The 14637-nt window shown below is 42.0% G+C and overlaps 1 protein-coding gene across 10 annotated transcripts in view; it reads right to left on the bottom strand.

Moving 5' to 3' along the window:
* Positions 1-14637, bottom strand: part of Golga4 (golgin A4) — a 94259-nt gene that overhangs the window by 48837 nt on the left and 30785 nt on the right. For 9 of the 10 annotated variants that reach the window (XR_004945482.1, XM_036194016.1, XM_036194018.1 and 6 more), the window contains 8 exons: positions 13728-14033; positions 10722-10769; positions 8621-8677; positions 5763-5861; positions 5028-5160; positions 3667-3851; positions 3285-3368; positions 884-1031 (listed from right to left, as the gene is read on the bottom strand). Coding sequence is in view for 9 of the 10 variants with exons in the window: in XM_036194016.1 (XP_036049909.1) it covers positions 884-1031; positions 3285-3368; positions 3667-3851; positions 5028-5160; positions 5763-5861; positions 8621-8677; positions 10722-10769; positions 13728-14033 (1060 nt within the window). In the remaining variant the exon portion in view is untranslated. The remainder of the gene's footprint in view (positions 1-883; positions 1032-3284; positions 3369-3666; positions 3852-5027; positions 5161-5762; positions 5862-8620; positions 8678-10721; positions 10770-13727; positions 14034-14637) is intronic. The other variant, XM_036194022.1, reaches the window with a different exon arrangement.

The following is a 14637-nucleotide window of genomic DNA, read 5'->3' as shown; positions in this document are numbered from 1 at the left end:
AATATCTTAAACAAACATTCTAATAATCAACCCCCAATTCTCCAATTTAGAACCCCTTACTGTTCTGCATTCTCTTTAGACTGAAATGTTTGACCATCTGAGATCCGAACTTCTCTTCTGCTCCTCTCCCTCCTCCCCTAAGCCACCACCCTAGGCAGCCAAGGTGCTCTCTTCCTCAAACCTGAACTTCCTACTCTGCCCCAACTTCACTTCCTTCCCGCAAACAACATGAGCTCCATCACACTGTGTTCACCTATATTGCTTCCTATTGTCCTATACACAGAGGTTGAAATGCAACTACTCACCTTTAAGATCCCAATAGCCAGCTCCTTCAAATTTCGACTTTGTTTCCCACTTCAGGAAACATGGTTTCCCGCTGAAACCTCTGTCTACTCACAATCATGTGGTGACTGACACGTATGCAGCCCGCCTCTCTGTAGTTCCACTCGGCTCACTAACGGAGGCCTTTCTTGACCTGTTCACTCTCTTCTCCTTTCTTAGCACTACTCAGTAGTGAATGCGATGAATTTTACTCTGGCCTATATTCTATTCAGCTAACATGTTTAACAATGAACTGTTTGTGGGAACCAGTGGAAGCAGATACATGCTGTATGCTTTCTGTTTACCCTGTATCACCTAGAAAGAAGCAGTGATTTTAAATAAGCCCCATGCGGTGAATTTTACTACTCTAAGGCAGAGGTCAACAAACACTTTCTGTAATGGATAGGTACTACTATTTCATTAGGCCTTCTCTAACAAGCACTTTACTGTCTTACAAGGAGTCACTACACTTAAGCATCTATGTCAACAATTAACTCATCTGTTAAAATACTTTGCGACTTTGTGAGATGACGTAAAATATAAGCCCTGTCTGTGTTCTTACCAGCTCGTTCAGACTTTTCTTTCTGTTCCTGTAATTCCTCTCCTTGGGTAGTCATTTGTTTGATGCGGCTACGAAGCTGAGCAATTTCTTCTTCTTTCAGTTCCAGGGTCTCATGCATCTGCCGCTTTGTCTCTGTTATTACCATTCCCTGAACACAAGTGCAGATTCTCAAGTATTGGCATAACACAACATACATAGCATTTGCATCACCACCACACAGCACAGCTCCAATGATGGGAGAGGCAGAACAAGTCTTTCTTACTAAGGACAGTGGAAGAATCTTCCCAGTAGCTCACAAACTCAAGTTTGTGTTTTCGCTCTTGTGCCTTAGCAGACCAGGAGCTTCCATGTGGAAATAGCTAACAGGAAGGTTTAGTCCCTTAAGCACCACATTTCAGTTACAAGATTTACTTTACAGTCTTGCTATAGATGCGGTAATTCCCATCTTAATAAGCAGTAATGAACAAAAGTGTGACTTGGGAACAAAATAAACAAGCCACGGTTAGCATTTGTGGTTTCTCACACAAACAACTGCAGACACTATGTTGCTGTGGAATATGACTTTAACTAGGCAAACTGTGTTACATTTGTTCATGCTGCAGTTGTTTAATGATGGAAGGATGTGTGGGTTTTGCTTATGCTGCGACTGTTTCACCTTGCCTGCCTAAGGCACCTGATGGTCTAATAAAGAGTCGAACAGCCCAAAGCTAGGCAGGAGAGGGACAGGCCAGTCTGGCAGGCAGAAAGTAAACAGGAGGAGAGAAGAAAAGAACAAGGGAGAAAGAGAGAGACACGCCTGAGGCCAGAAGCCAGGCAGCTGCCAGCCAGCCAGACATTGGAGGAAGCAGGAAAGTAAGACATACAGAAAGAAAGGTAAGAAGCCCTCAGGCAAAAGGTAGATAAAGAGAAACAGGTTCATTTAAGTTAAAAGAGCTAGCCAGAAATAAACCTAAGTTAGGCTGAGCATTCATAACTCATACAAAGTCTCCATGTCATTATTTGGGAGCTGGTTGGTGCCCTAAAAGAAAAAGCCTGGTACACTATTAGGGTAGCTGCTGCCACAGCTGGGTGGAGCAAGGCTAGAGCCCAGCTGTGCCCAGCTGTGCCCAGCTGTGGCTAGTTCTCTTCTCCCGTGACTTCCTCTGGCTCCATCACTACCCCTGACTACTACAAGGAAGGCCCCACCTTCCCTCCACATTGCTAGAGGCTTCTCTTCCCTCTGTGGAGAATCTCTACAGAAATAAAGATCAATGTGTGGGAAGAAATCAAATCATCATGTATAAAAGCAGTCATCTGGGATAAACAAAAAATCTGGGTAGTTCAACTAGTCTCCTGAAAAGGTACTAAGACCTTACCTGCAGGGCCTACTGACCCTACTGTGGAGTATGACTCTTCCAGATGGCCAATGTTAACGTTAACAACCAATGAAGTAACGCATAGCCAAGAAAATTGAAAATGAAGTAGTGGGCCTTCATTGTCTCCAAAACTCACATCACAAAGGAAAGAAAATGACAGAGAGAAAGGACAACTAAACCTATAGATTAAAAGAAATCTTAAGACTCTTATCAATTACAGTAAAAGAGTTTACTTGATCTGTAAAAAGAAAAATGTATGAGATAATAAGAAAAATTAGAAAACGACTAGATAGCAGATGGTATCATAAACTACTGTTAAACTGATAGATATGATCATTAGGTGATTGTACTTTTGTGGAAATAAAAGGGTACTTTGTTTCAAAGCTAGGTTAAAATACTGTAGTTATGAACCAGCATATTAAACAAAATGATAGATGGAGTGAAATGAACAGGGAGATGTTTTACAAAAGGGCTGGAGAACCTGGGATGAAGCAGGGCAGAGCTGTTCATTCACCTGTGAGTCTCCCAGCTGTCTCTGCTAGGTGCTAGCTGCTGCTCTAACTCCAAGGTGCCTACCGTGAGCTCAGCCCTTCCTCACTCCTCCAGCAACCTAAGCATCCTGAAGCCCAAATGTACAAAGTTTTATGCTAATATACATATTATCACTTCTTTACTTTTCAGGCAACTCATCCAAATGATGCATATACTTCTGTAATGTGAAAGAAAATACTGAAACCATTTGCATTCAGCATATCTTAACTTTAAATAATTTTTCTCTGAAAAATAGGTATGTACTGCAAACAGATTTCCTTTGTAACCATTACTGTTTGTTTCTAAGACAGAATGCTAATTGGTATTAAGAAATCAGAGAATCAGCCTTATTAATGCTAAGACTACATAAATCTAGAAATTAAAAATAGTTTTCATGGAAGCTGCTACAAAAAATTTGAAAAGCAGGTGTATATATAAATGCTTCTAACAACTGCTCTCTAAACAAATTTGGGGGCCCCTGACAAACCTCAGTATCATGAATTTGGGAGTTTTACCTTATCTTGTTCAAGCTGTTCAATTAAGTTCTTTGCATCACGCAATTGAGTGATAAGTTTAGTCTTCTCAGCCATATGAAGCTCCTAAAAAAGTTTTAGAAATTCATTTCCATCTCTAATAAAGTTTTGCCTCATTTGAGAACTCTATGCAGCTTATCTAGTCTAGATAAACCTTACAGTGTAATGGGGAGAAGTATACAGGAAATCTCCAATGTATGGTAAGTGCTGTAAGACCCAGGGCACTTGGGTGCTCAGACAAGGACACACTCTCCACCCTGTCTATGGGTGGGAGGGTGAAGGCGGCTCCCCAGAGGAGGCACAGGCCACACTGGAGCCTGTGGATCTATGCACTGAAACAAAACAGAACTCAGTGGTCTCTCACCTTGATCTTTTCTAGCTCCTGCAGCCTTTCATCCAATTGCTCCTGCAGTGCCTCCTTTTCACTGATCAGCAGTGTGCACTGCTCCTTATGGGACCGAATTGTTTCCTTACAACGCTGAAGCAGATTCTCCTGACGTTTCACTCTTTGCTGAAGCATTTCCAGGGTTTTAGTGGAAGCGCCACCTCCTACAAATGGTAAAGCAGCATGAACAGGGGCAGTTGGTAAACACACAAGTGAGCAGGCCAGTGAGATGCTCAGTGGGTGAAGGTGCTTGCTACCAAGCTCGAGTTCAATCCCCCAGAGGACCCACATGGTGGAGAGAAGCACCATGAGCTGCCCTCTGACCGCCACATGCACATCATGGCACATGAAAACTCAAGACACTAAATAAATAAAAGAAATGAAATAAAAAATGTAAGGAATACAAGAGAACTCTGGCAACAGTTCAGCTGTTGAGAGGAGAGGTGGGCAGGGATTCTGGGAGCTGTGTTTAGCCTTCTGCAAGCTAAACACACTCCACCACTGAGCTACAGGCTCAGCCCCTGCAATGTTCTCTTCTACCCAAACCTAACTACACTCTGAGACAAATCACAAAGGGACAGACACCCCAGGAAGCCAAACCGCACTGGGTGATAGTTACATGAAGGTGCCAAGTATCAGCCCTCCCATGTGTAGCTCACCCTCACTCTGGAGTGGTACAGACGCTGGCGTTTACTAGGGCCGGCCTACTTAAGAGGCTCACTCCTAAGCTCCACTAGTTGCCACCCCTGAAGTACTCCTAAGAGTTCTTTCTAGCCACACTCCAAACTCTTCCTGGAAGGAGTTCTGTTACTACAGGCTTTATCTCCTACATTTATGAGTGTCTTCACACCCAGAGGAACTGCAGCCTCTTTATAGTTCACAGCTCAGGTGACTGGCTGCTTGGCAACTTACTTTCTCTGAGTGGAGCAAAGTCTACTGCGAGTCTCTTTGTAAGAGAAAAGCCATGAGGCAGGTGTGGGGACACAAAGCTGTGTGCTTGGACTCTGGTGGCTACCGCAGAAAAAACAAAAAACAAAAATCACAACTTGAGTGGTCTGGGTCCCATGAGACCCTGTCTCAAGAAACTAAAATAGTGTAACATAATTTATGTACTTCAATTATTTAAAAATGTGGTCTCCTTAAAGTTTATGTAATTTTCAAGTCTTAAATCAATTTTTTTCCCTTAAAAAAAAAAAAAAAAAAACTAACTGAACACTTTGAAGAAACATTAGGGTCAAGGACACCTTACTTCTGCTCAGTCTATTCCATCAGCTCAAATCCTGAACTCTCAACATTCTCCTCTGATTTTTAAGTTATGCTCTGACCAAGATGAAGCTTACCCACTGGCTCCCCGACATCCTCTATCTTCTCTTTGTCAGTGTCCACTTCTGCCTGGAGCTCTGCTGGAGGGGGTGGCTGTGGTATGCCAACACTCATTGGACCATTTTGTAACCGTTGCTTTAGGAGAGAAACCTAAAAAAAAAAAAAAAAAAAAAAAAAAAAAAAAAAAAAGTCAGTCGTAGAAGAAAAAAAGTATGGCAGAAATATTTTATTTAAAATTTATAAGAAATAGAGTGAACCTGGGCAGTAGTGGCCCACACCTTTAGTCCCAGTACTTGGGGCAGAGTCAGGCTGATACCTGAGTTCAAAGCCAGCCTAGTCTACAGAAGGAGTTCCAAGACAGCCAGGGCTACATGAAGAAACCATCTCAAAAAAAGAAAAAAAGAAAGAAAGAAAGAAAGAAAGAGAGAGGGGGAGGGAGGGAGGGAGGGAGGGAGGGAGGGAGGGAGGAAGAGAGAAGGAGAGGGAGAGAGAGGGAGAGAGAGAGAGAGGAGTGGGAGAACAATATGTTCACTATAGCAAGCACAGTACAGCTGTTTGTTACATGTACCATTAGTGGGGATACCACAACCAGTCAAAAGGAACAATAAACAAAATACAGTGCTGAAACAGAAAAAGGGTAGGGTTTTAAAAACAAGCTTTTTCTTCTGCACATTTGAAACTATTCAGCTACCCGCCAACTACAATTCCTGTTTTTCTAGCACTGGCTTCCATGCTTTGGCTCACTCTTTCACCTGAGTCTGGAGAACGCTGATATACTGGTCTTTCTCCTCCAGACAAGCATCAAACTCTTCCTGGAGATGTCTCTTTGCTTGCTGGTCCATCTGCAGCTCCTAAAACATAAACGGTATTACAGGTAGCTTTCAATATAAAACAAAAGATGCAAACTTCAAGTTTACAACATCATCGTTACAGATTTGCCTCGCTCTTAAGATAACATATAAAGAATAAGTAGAGAATCCTCAGAATGGAAGATATTAGTAAATAATTTTGTTCCTTAAACAATATGAAGGTCTCCAGAGAGTAATGGACAAGGAAAAAGTAGGCTTGAGATTCAATGTGGGACTGAACTGTAGCACGGCAGACAGAAGGCCAGCAGTGTCCTCCCCATACCGCCTGAATCACAGCACTCCCATCTGCAGTGCCAAGAGGATGAACTAACTGGCCAACCACCAAGGACAAAAACTTCCAGCTCCTGAAATTACTGCAAATGCTACTACTTCTTAAGGTCGTTAACCAGACATCAGTGTTTATCTCTGCTGCACCCGGCCCAAGAACCACCTCCTGGATCTAGGAGCCTGCTCACCACAATGCCCTCCCAGCTCCAGTCTTCTCTGTCCTTTACTGACTCTATCTATCCTCAGTACATTCTGTCCTCTCCATTTCTCCCTCAATCACACTTTCTTAGAACGTTAGAGAGGAACATCTGGAATATATTAGATACGACACCAATCACCCTTACTGTTGCCTCACTAACTCCCTAAATTTAATTCCAAGTTCTCTTTTAGTTGTTTCGTTGACACTTGCATATGACCCAATTCTTTAACTAACTGCTCTCTAATGTCTAGGTTCTCTCTTCTACATCTATGAACACGGCCCAGATCACCAAGGCTTGGTTTTTAATTCCATCAACAGGGTTCTGGAGATTTACGTCAACCCGCTTTGATTTAATCCATCCCTCACAGATGTGCTATAGTAATTCTCTTTGGACACGGGCCTTCTTATCCCCAGTTCCTACAGTGCTCCGAGCTGATGAACTCTCAGAAGATGAGGCACTACCTTGTTCTGTCGTGCCCTGTAGCCTTCCTTGCACTTAAGATACGAACAGGCAGCAAGACAAGGAACAGCACATGAGCTTACCCATCTATTAATAAAGCAGAGGTCCACGCCCCATTTTCTTGAGAATAGCTCCCTCAGTGAGGGACTCCTTAGCAGACTGATATGCGGCAGGACAAAAAAAAAAAAAAAAAAAAAGTATTCTGTGTCTCTAGATAAATACGTTATAAACCCCTCAAAACTTGTGCCCACCTCTAACAGACATTCTCTGGATTTTAAACAGGTCTGTTCTCCATTGCTACATCTATCTAATCATTACATACATAAAACCTGAACACTAAATTTCTTGCCCCAAAAAGAATCAATTAATGAACTTCATTTATTCTCAAAATGCAAGAAAATGAACAAATAATACATTAAGCAAAAAGACATTAATGTCTCTCCAGGAAAAGCAAAGGTGTTTGTAACTCGTAACTTGAAAAATCATCAGGGGCTCCTCCCGACACCCCGCTCACTACCCTCTCAGTCCACCCTCTCCAGCACCAGCCATCTTCCAGGTCAAGGCGCAATGTGGACTCAGAGAGACTAGGGCGAGCTCCATCCCTCACCATCACTTCAGAGGGAGAAGTCACTCTTCTAGGGTATTAGTTCAAGACACGTCTCACAAGAGAAGAATGACTACCGTTATCTGCTTGATAAGGGTCAATGCTCATTCTTGGTGAAGTAACAAAAATAAACTAGTTTAAAGTCATGTTTAGAATGTTTTACAGGATAAAGCAATAAGAACTAGATTATACAAAATGTAAAGAGACTAGAAATTAAACATGAATTCAATATAAATGAAACAATAATGTGATACAAGAAATTCATATATGAGCGATACAGACAATGTATCATTTAAAAATAACAAATTCTCTAAGGAACAACAGGCTGTTCTTGGTGACATCGATCAGTCAAAGGAGATTCTTCTCTTCTTCTGCCTTCTCTCACAGACACAAAGTTCTCTCTCCTCTCTCTCCGTGTCTCCCCCTACACTCACAATCCTGTTCTACCACTAAACTATATTCCCAGGCTTATACTAGCAATTGCTATCTGTAAATTTACCAATCTGCCACTTTTTAAACATACTTGTACTTTTAACACACTATATATCTTAGACTGATAAATTCCACCAATAAAATTCTATTCAGAATACATAAAATTCTATTATTTGTCCTGAAATCACCTGTTTCATAGCTCTTAATAACAAAGGTAGCAAACTGATACCTACAAACATTCACAACAGAAACATGTAACAAGACATTCCCAGCAATACTAAAGCAGGTGTGGAGAAAGCTCTGGTAAATGTGTGCTTATTGCTGGGCTTCCGGCAGGACAAGATAGAGGAGCAGGGGACCAGCATGAGGCATCTGAAAAGCCCCCTCAGTATGGGCTCACTGCAAAGGTAAAATGCTGCCCAGAGGGACATAAAGGAACTCAATCTAACCCTATAAAGACTTACCACTCCAAATTACAAGTTCTTTTCTTTCAACAAAACCATGTTGACTAGGAAAGGCAAAAGGCAGCCTAGGATATTTAGCAGTGGGAACAATTTAGCCTTGGGAGTGGACACTGACTACTCACACTGCAGACTTACACATTTTTTCATTAATTTCAACAAGAACAACAACAACATCTTCCATAGAAAACCAGACAAATAAAACCACAGAGAGATGGTATGTGAGCTCACAGGCTGGCCACCAGCCTAGCATGCGGAACATTGCTACTGAACTAAGAGGTTAAATCACTGTTATCAAGTACTAGTCACCAAACTTACCTCTCTCAATTCTGAGATCCTCCGAAGTGATTTATCTTGACTCTGACTCAATATACCCTTTAATTAAAATTTAAAAAAGAAAAAAAAAAGGTGGTTAACATCTACATGGCATATTCATGCAAAAAAAGCAAGGCTATGTCAATGTGGGAAATCTGCTAACAGTTAAAATATGATAGCACAGGATTACTCTGAATTCTGGTTATGTGAGTAGTTACATTTGCTAATAAAATGCACAGACATGGAAATCAAACTACAAACTTATTTACATGCTAACTTTAACAATAGGAAATCTGTAAAGTAAACTCAAACTTCAGAAGCAAATGATTTCATTATAACTTAGAGTTCATAGAGCGTGTTAATTATCATTATCATGTTGTAAAGGTTTATGTAAAATAAAACTTTTCTTTTAAAAATCTAATTTTTGCCAGGCAGTGATGGTGCATACCTTTAATCCCAGCACTCAGGAGGCAGAGGCAGATGGATCTCTCTGAGTTTGAGGCCAGCCTGGTATACAAAGCAAGTTCCAGGACAGCCAGAGCTACACACAGAGAAACCCTGTCTCAAAACAAAACAAAACAAATCTAATTTTCACAAACAACATTACAGATGGTCAAGTTAGTAACTGTCCATTAAAAAGAAATCAAGTGGGAGCTACAGCTCAGTAGTTAAGAGCACTGGATGTTTTTCCAAAGGTTCCAGGTTCAATTCTCAGCACCCACTTTGCAGCTTACAACCATCTATAACTTCATGGCATCTGACACCTTCTACTGGCCCTCACTGACACCAGGCACACACATGGTCACAGACAGGCATGCAGGCAAAACACCATACTCATTAAAAAAAATTAAATTCTTTTAAAAATGTTTTAATCAAGTTAAACGAGTAGTATACTAAAAGAGGTCTGCCTCACACTTTGGTGGGGGGCAGGGTGATTTCACTAGTACAGAAATGCACAGCAAGTTGCAGCCCTGGAAATAGTAACTGTGTGCTCTTGTCCTGCATAGAGGTGCAGAACAAGGTGAGTGAGGGCACATGCCTGGAACCACAGCACGGAAGAAGCTGAGTCAGGAGGATGGCTACACAGAGACCGTCTTAGGAAAACAAAAGAAATGAGGTAACTGGTAGTCCCTCAGATTTGTGTGGTTAACAACAACTAGAGAGAGAGAAAGAGAGAGGGAGAGAGAGAATGAGAATGAATGAATGAATGAATGAATGAATGAATGAATGAATATGTAGGCAGGTGAAGTGTCTGTTTATTGATATAGAGGCACTGGGGCAAAGTTGTTGTCGACTACTGTTAAGCTTAATGATAAACCTTTACTATAAGCACCCTTAGTATTTATTCTTTTAAACAAGCTAAAACGCTGGGAGGTAGAGCAATGGGACTCTCTAATTGGCAGTTTTAGACCATTCTCTGGTACCCAGGTTAGTGACAGGCTATCAGCCACGCAGTTAGCCAGACAGCCGTTAGCCAGCATCAGCTACTCTGAACCCTCACAGACACTTAGGAGCCTGGGGCCAAAGCACACTGTAGGTGCTGAAGGTCCATGCCCTAGCCAAGATGGTTTCAGTTTGTGCTGAGCTTTAGTGAAAGCCCTACGAGCCTTCGTGAACTGTAAATGACCTATAGCCATTTACATGAAGGACAATGTTTCCCCTAATAGCCCAGCAGAAAGTACACCTGTGGCGCATACACAGTCCTTCATTCTCATGAGAGGTATAAATGTGGCCCCTTGTTTGCCAGGACTAGTACAAATACAATTCTGCTGGAAGGTCTGCTGTGACAGGTACAGACACTACGACCACACGTCTGCTTTGTACAGGCAGACTGTGTGGCTCCTCCTGTGCTGCCCTGGTGCTGCATCAGGCTCAGTAACAGGATCCTGGCTGCTGGGATTGCCGTGCCTACTTGTGGTCTTTGGCATGGGAAGAAACATCTTTGGGGTCTCCGTCACTCATTCTTTTATCAAACCTCTAGTAATGGTTAAACAGGTTAAGTTTGGAACTATACAGAATATTTAAAAAAGAGTAAATATTTCTATGAGAACTTTTCTAACTTTAAAATCAAATATGAGTCAACAATGGTCAATCAATCACTCACTTGTAACTTCTTCTTCTCTCTCTGAAGAGTCTGAAATGCTGTGACAAGCTAAAACAAACCAAAGTAACATTAGTTGTTTCTCAATAAATTAGTTGTTCTCAACAATTCATTATTCTAAAAGCTGCTAAAATTTTTCTCTTTATATAAGTAAAAAACCAATCACAACAGTCCTGTATAAACAGCTGAGCCTAAGTCAATCCACAACAAAACGAAGTGACTAAGTTGTAGGTTTGCTGTAAGCCAATGAATCTCCGGCATGTCTTTAGATTTCAACAGCTAATTTATAGGTGAGAACGGCAGCAGTTTGCCTGCAGGGGAAGAACTACATCTGCAACAAACAGCATGGAGCAAGTGTCTGCTGGGAACAAATTCTGGGGCCTAACCTAACCCGACTCACTGAGAACTGAGGGACACAGTGGAGACAGGAAGCTGTTTTAAAAGCTCTGCAGGTGACTTTTTTATTTTGGACTACAATATTAAACAAAATAATAAAAATGTCCGAGGAAAGAAATGCATAACTAACAGATAGACATGAGAAATCGAAGCAATAACCCTAAACAGGATAAATATTCCAATACATCTTGATGAAGCAATGGAGGAACATCTTTCTAACCCTGTAGGTTTTACACAGTTGACGGCTAAATTCAATGCCCAACTGGGACCTATGCTAGCAGAGCCAGGGGCTCTGTTGAGCTCAATACACCTGTAGGGAAGCATAGTCTAGTAAAAGATGTGTGCCTTGAGGTTGGAGATTTAGCTCAGTGGTAGAGCGCTTGCCTAGCAAGCGCAAGGCCCTGGGTTCAATCCTCAGCTCAAAAAAAGAAAAAGAAAAAAAAAAAAGATGTGTGCCTCTAAATGCCACTGCTAATGTCTGAGTCAAAAGGCAGTCAGTGATGTATGAGAGAAGTGAATCTAGGAACAGACCTAAGAATTTGGAAATAAATTCTGCTTAGGAGTAGGACTCCCTTACTAACTCTAGGCTGGAAAGGCTACTGGTACTCAAAAAAGAGGTGGGGTGGGAGGAAGAACAGCTCAGGAATTAGAAGTCACTTCATCCTGAGTACCTGTGGCAGAAAGGAAAAGCAGAGGCAAAGGCTACGAAGTCTCTCTGTGCCTGGAATGGGAGAGCAGCCAGAGCAACTGAGAACCAAACAGAGCCTATCACTTGCTACCCATGTGGCCTTAAGCAAGTTACTTAATCTCTATGGATTTCTAATCCCTTTTCTACAAAAATGAGCAAACTCACATTCGCTTCATAAGGATGGTCCAAAAATTAAATGCCATTATAAATGTAAATGGTATCCAGCATACTTAAATGCTAACTATACTATTGTACTAGCTTCAGACATAAAACTATGGATAAATCTATAAGAGTAGCATAAAGATAAACAAAAATATTTAAGACTATTACTAATATTAGTAGAAATAGAAAATAATAGTTTAAAATTTTTGAAGGGAAAAATTACCTAGTTCCACAGCTATAAAAGAGATACCTGGCTTCAATGTCCCATTTGCATTTCCAGGGTCCATGAGAGTCCTTCTATTTTGCCAGCACTTTAGTTTTAATAAAAAGGTAACCCCTCTATTTCATCAAGGTTTTACTTCCTTTTGGTTTGGCAGTATGGGCAGTGAATCAGCTACACAAACAGTGAAACTCGGACTAAGACTTGGACTTTACATTCCAACCCTCAAGCTTACTAGTCAGTAACACGCATGTGACATTGATTGACTAGCACACTGAGTATGATAAACAAGAGCCACAGACAACATTGGCTTTCCTGAGGCGGGATTTCTTAACTGTACTTGACAGAAAGGGACTCCAGGGAGCAAATGTACATTTCAGTTCCTGAGGTAAGGAGAAAAAAAAAAAAAAAGGAAAGCACTATTCACTTCCTCCCTTATCCCAAACAGAGTGAGTTACCAAGGATTTAGCAGTTAAAAGACTCATTTAGAGGGCTAGAGAGATGGCTCAGAGGTTAAGAGCACCGGGTGCTCTTTCAGATTACCCTGGTTCAATCCCCTGCATCCACATGGCTGCTCCTAAGAGGCCATATCACAACTCTAGTTCCATGGGCTCTGACAACCTCCTCTGCCCCCCAAGTGCACCAAGCAGACAAGTGGTACACAGACAGACACACAAGCAAACACCCATATATGTAAAAATTATTTTTTAAGGATTCATGTTAACAAAATTTTAAATGTCCAAAAAATAAAAACAGCCTGACAAGACGGCTCAGTGAGTGAGGGCATTTGTGGCCAAGGGCACGGACTACCTGAGTTTAACCCCTGGGATCTATATGGTAGAATGAGAGAACCAAGAACCAACTCCCAGAAGATGGTCTCTAACCTCTCCTCCCACATGCTATGGCATGCATTCATGCATGCACATACAAATACACAATACATAATAAAAATTTTAAATTATATATTGGTACAATGAGAATGAGCCAAATCTTTGAGGTCATCAGACTACCTAACCAGTAGTTCTCAACCTTTCTAATACTGTGACCCTTTAAATAGTTCCTCATGCTGTGATGACCCCCAACAATAAAATTATTTAGTTGCTACTTCATAACTGTAAATTTGCTACTGTTATGAATTGTAATGTAAGTATCTGATATGCCATCCCTGTGAAAGGGTTGTCAGACCCACAGGTTGAGAACCACTGAGCTAAACCATGGCAGTCAGAAGAGGTCATTGTGAAGTTACTCTAGTTAGATGAGCAACATAAGGGATAGAGAAAGAAAGAGAATGACCTCTGCCCTAGGTGTCCATAGACACTGCAGGAATGTGAAAACCAGGCTACACACAATACTCTCCCAAATGTCAGTCTACTAAAAGGCACCTGTACCACAGAAGGCCTAACTTGGTCCTGCCACAAACTACCCACCCGCGGTAGCCAGGACCAGGGTCAGCCAGCCTCAGGCTAAGAGCAATGCAGTAATATGAACAAGAGAACAGCCCAAGGGGAACGTATGAGCAGTGTGGGCCAGAGCCCGATCCTACCTCTGAGTATTTCCCTCGGTAACTACTTAAGCTGCGCTCCATTCTTCGCAACCTCTGAAGCAACTGCTCTCTGTTGAGGCTATCACAACTCCCTGGGGCATCTTCAGCCTCGCTCTCCATGTCGGAAGGTGGATCAAAGGCAGCAGCGGGGCAGTCCAGGTCAAGCTGGTTCAGGGACTCTCTGGAAGATGTCCGCACCAGAGACTCTTTAGAAGACCAGAATTCCTTTATGGGACTTCGGAACAGAGACTCCACTGAGGGCACTCGGAGCTGGAGCTTCTGCGCCAGAGTCTGCGAGTCGCCTGACTGTAACCAAAGCCCAAGGGAGCAAGAGTTAAAATGCATACTTTAGACATCTACTACCTGTCACCAGCGGTAGTCTAGTAAAAGCTCTAACAAATTCAATTTGCATCCCAGATAAGTAACACAAAACACTGTTTTCTGAAAAATGAAAGACACTGGCCAATTTCTGTGAAAAATCTGGATCTGGAGTCAGAGAACTGGGCTCTGACTTTCACGCCTGTCACTTAGCAGTACAAGCCCTCACTAAGTCACTTCCTCCAGTTTCTTCATCTGTACAGAAGGAAGCATGGTTAGCAGGCTGACCCCACAGGGACTGTAAAGTCTCATGTGCCCACCTGTTAGACCCTTTAATAACACACCACCAGTGTGGGCATCATCCAGGATGAAGTGTGAGGTGAGGAGCTCAATTCAAGATGGTTTTGTCTGGTGAGTCTTCATGGAGTTAATGATTCCAGATCATTCTTTTCACCAGAAAAGGGAAATTGGCTGAGGAAGAAGGTAATGCATTCATGTGCTGATTCTGTTTAGCAGGGGATGGAGTGGACCTGCGACACACGACGGCTCTACTGGAGACTCTTCCTATGGACTCAGGCTGTTTGTAAAAGTA

Source organism: Onychomys torridus, chromosome 7, assembly GCF_903995425.1.
Source record: "Onychomys torridus chromosome 7, mOncTor1.1, whole genome shotgun sequence".
Taxonomy (NCBI): domain Eukaryota; kingdom Metazoa; phylum Chordata; class Mammalia; order Rodentia; family Cricetidae; genus Onychomys; species Onychomys torridus.
The sequence above is the reverse complement of the archived record's forward strand: the minus strand, read 5'-3'. Positions and strand labels throughout refer to the sequence as shown.